The 3,712-nt window shown below is 46.3% G+C and overlaps 1 protein-coding gene across 2 annotated transcripts in view; it reads right to left on the minus strand.

Moving 5' to 3' along the window:
• Positions 1-2,324: 2,324 nt before the first annotated feature.
• Positions 2,325-3,712, minus strand: part of ESR1 (estrogen receptor 1) — a 245,146-nt gene continuing 243,758 nt past the window's right edge. The window contains exon 8 of one of the 2 annotated variants that reach the window (XM_019638905.1): positions 2,325-2,571. In XM_019638905.1, coding sequence (XP_019494450.1) covers positions 2,337-2,571 — 235 coding nt within the window. In that variant the 3' untranslated portion in view covers positions 2,325-2,336. The remainder of the gene's footprint in view (positions 2,572-3,712) is intronic. The other variant, XM_019638906.1, reaches the window with a different exon arrangement.

The raw sequence follows: 3,712 nt of genomic DNA on the forward strand, positions 1-3,712 counted from the left end.
AAAAGAACCCACTGACCCATTAGCTACTGTCCAAAAATATTACTAATATTTTGGTAAAGCAAAATTAGCTGCCCTGAATAAAATTTCCTTTTCAGGCATAATCTCTGCTACATAAGATTGTCTATCATTCAATATCCAACAATAGGCAACTGGATTAGTGCTATTTTGTCTACTGTGGATATAAAAGTTGATATGAAATGTGATCTTCATTTAAATGAATAATCACCAGGCCTTAGGCATCAATGACTGCATACAAAAAACTGAATATGTTTTGTTGGTTTTGCAGGTTAACCCAGTCAAATCAAATCCAGAACAGAATCAGTACATTCAATTGTCTGATAAGCATTGCAATTTCAAAACAATATATATATTATACTATATAAGGTGCTTCTTAAACAAAAACAACAACAAAAGAATGATGGTCTAAACATATGCTTGATGAAGATACATAAAATTACCCCCAAATTTAGATTTTAGATGCACATATATGAAATTTTTTTTTTTTTTTTGCTCTCCCTGTTTCCCAGTCCTTTGGGACCACTTATTGGGCAATTAGAAATGAGTGAAATCTACTTTTCTAAATAGGCATCCCAAGAGAAGCCCTAGAACCTTGGCTGGGTTGTTGGCTGACGTGTCACTTCTCATTGGGATTCAAATTATAGACAATGAGGTCACCAGAGGAAACCATACTTTCTTTTTGGCTGAGAAGAGGAAAAAGCCATAATTGCCCTAGAGAAGCAAAGGCCCTAGAGAAGGCTGCCCTGTGGCTGGAGTGAGGTTTCCTTTTTTTAGCCTATAGGTCAACAGATTCCTGTGACCCAATTCTAGTCTCGCTCTTCTGGTTTATGAAGTTTAGTTGAACGAGTTCTGAGCGAAGCTTTTTTTTTTTCCTCTCCTCCCGAAGGCCAAACCCTTATTTTTGGATGATCTCTAAACAACCAAGGGCGTGTGTAGTCTGACCAGGCCCCAGGCACCTGAGTAGGGAACGCGCCTCTCCACGCTCTCCCTCCTGGCTCTGGAGAGTGCTTGGCCAGCTGTGGGAACGCAGCCGTCACTGCTGCTGCTTCCAATCAGGGCCGCGTGAGGAAATGTGGGCAAGGAGCACAGCCCCATCGACCCCAGGGCAGCCCCACAGTGCACTACCGCCCTCCTGGGGAGCTGCAGCCTGTCGTAGGGTCACCCTGAGCCTCACAGTTTTATCCAGTGTCTACCCTGCTTTCCTCCTTGTTTTCTAGTACCTACAATAAGCATGCACGTTTACTGTTTTGCCCAGTGCCCCAGGGCTTAAAGAGTCACCAGGGCGCTCACTCATTTAAACTGCTTTTGGTCATAGGCTGGGCCCTACACATAACTAATTCATCTTCTGCGTGAGTTACATACCCGGAAGATCCAAGTAGATCGCCCTCTGCTGGTACGTGTGAGGCCACACCAGAACAGGCCCTGAAGCCGATTTACTGCCAAGTCCTGGGAGGCAGAGGGCTTTCTTTTATAAAACGAAAACAAAAACAAAACCAAAAAAACACAAGAATTTACCCCTCACGGGGACACTGGTATATGTGGAGGTGACTTAACTGGGATCAACTTGCTATTCTCCATAGGGCCACGGGAAGCAAGAATTAGCTGGAACCCCATGACCTGTACACAGTGCTCTCAAAAGCCAACGGAAGAGCATTCAGCAGATCTGCAGCCGCAGTGTATGACGTTGACAAAGTCTTGACAACTAGAGGACTTCCCATCCCTGTGTGCGTCTTGTATTCCTATAGGGGAAATGAATAGACTGTCGCGGAATATTCTGCTACTGCCAAGCAAGGAGCAAAAGCTGTAATGTGTTACTTTAATAAAATGATATATTATTAATACTATAGGAATACAAGAGGATGCTATAATAAACCCTTGATCTAGCTTTCTCCAAGTCAGCAGTTAAAGGAGCCACTTTGAATTCTTTCCTGTGGCTTATTCTTAGATTCATGAAAAAGTGCTTCACAGAGGTGAACTGTCCACTCTCCAGGCCTGGCTCTTAAATGCAGTCATCTGAGCCCCAGCTCATAGACTGAATTCAGTCATGAAAAGTTACAGGAATCCTCCTGCTTAGTAAGGTAGCAAAGGGAGAACGAGAGCTGTTACAAAGAAGTCAGCCCTGGAATCCCTTTGGCTGTTCCCAAAAGAAGATGTGCCACTAAGAACTGAGCAAGCAAATGATTGGCCACTCATATTAGAAAGCCATGGTGGTGCATGCATGCGGGGGTGTGTGCAGGAGCAGGGTTTTGCTGTAGTGATGTAGGATGTGGGTAAAATGCTACAGGGATTGTCAGAATCTTGGGGGAGCCGGGGAGCTCTCAGATGGTGGTCGGGAAACCCTCTGCCTCCCCGCTGATGTAATACGTTGGCAAGGAATGTGATGAAGTCGGGCCGGCGGGGGCCATCTGGCTCTGGTGCGTCTCCTCCATGGGGGCGCCCCCGTGGTTGGCTGGGGCGTGCAGGCGGTGGGCATCCAGCATCTCCAGCAGCAGGTCGTACAGGGGCACCATGTTCTTACACTTCATGTTGTACAGATGTTCCATGCCTTTGTTACTGTGGGCGAGAAGACACAGGCAGGGCTACGTTAGACCATCGCACAGCCAGGGCTGCTGAAACTCCTAGACAGCGGAAGGGAAAACTCCAAAGACACTGGCATGCCAATCTTTCCTCCTGTATAAAAGAGCCATTTTAGGATTCTCTGTGCAGGTGACTTCCTTCCACTGATTCGAATGAGATCCTGTCCCCTTCTATCCCCATTACATCTCAAAAGAGAACAGACGAGATATACAGCCAGATGGGACTGGGTTTCTGGTTTTCTTCAATGGGGCAAACAGTTTAAGAAGTGCCCTTGCTTAAAACTTTCAAGTGCCTTTCCATTTCACTCAGAGTAAACTCTAAATGTCTTTCCATGCTCTACAAAGCCTGTCTCTCAGAGCGCCTCTTGCCTACCCCCACACACTCTCTCTAATCCACACTAGGTTTTGCGCTGCTCCTTGAAGAAACTAAGCTCTCTTTACTTCTAGACTCAGGGTGTCTGCACTTGCTGCTCCCTCTGCCTGCTGGAGGGCACTTCACTCAGCTCCTCTAACGCCACCTCCTGTGAAAGGCCCTGAGCCACCCCAGTGGTGGTGGCCTCCTGCTTCTGCAGCATCAGCCGGCTCCTTTCACATGACTCGATTTCCTGCCAGCACGTATAACACCCTGAGATCCTTCTGTTATGTATTTATGTTTATCCTCGACCCTCGAAATGCGCACACACACACACACACACACACACACACACACACTGTGCAAGTTCCATAAGGGGCGCCAATTTGCCCATCCTGCAGGCCTAGAACAGTGGTGAAAATGTGATAAATATCCAGAAAATAGGGAACCCATGGGCCTGGGGAGATGCAGGCAAATGGCATTTCTTTTACCACTCTTATCCTCTGTCCTCCTCCACCAGCCCCACTCTGCTCTGTCCCTACCACACAACCAGGAGCAAAAATTGAACAACTATTGTCCAGCTTGAAATTTGTAAAAAAATATAATGAGTAGGCAGGACCAAGAAAATGTCCTAGAATATATTTGCATTTGTATTTAGTGGGGGAAACGTCAGCACAAGTTGGAGACCTGCCATGAAAACGCAGCATCGAAGCTAGTTAGGCCTTACAGCCCAACAATCTAAATGACTTTTTCAAGTGGTGTTTTG

Source organism: Hipposideros armiger, unplaced genomic scaffold, assembly GCF_001890085.2.
Source record: "Hipposideros armiger isolate ML-2016 unplaced genomic scaffold, ASM189008v1 scaffold_41, whole genome shotgun sequence".
Lineage (NCBI taxonomy): Eukaryota > Metazoa > Chordata > Mammalia > Chiroptera > Hipposideridae > Hipposideros > Hipposideros armiger.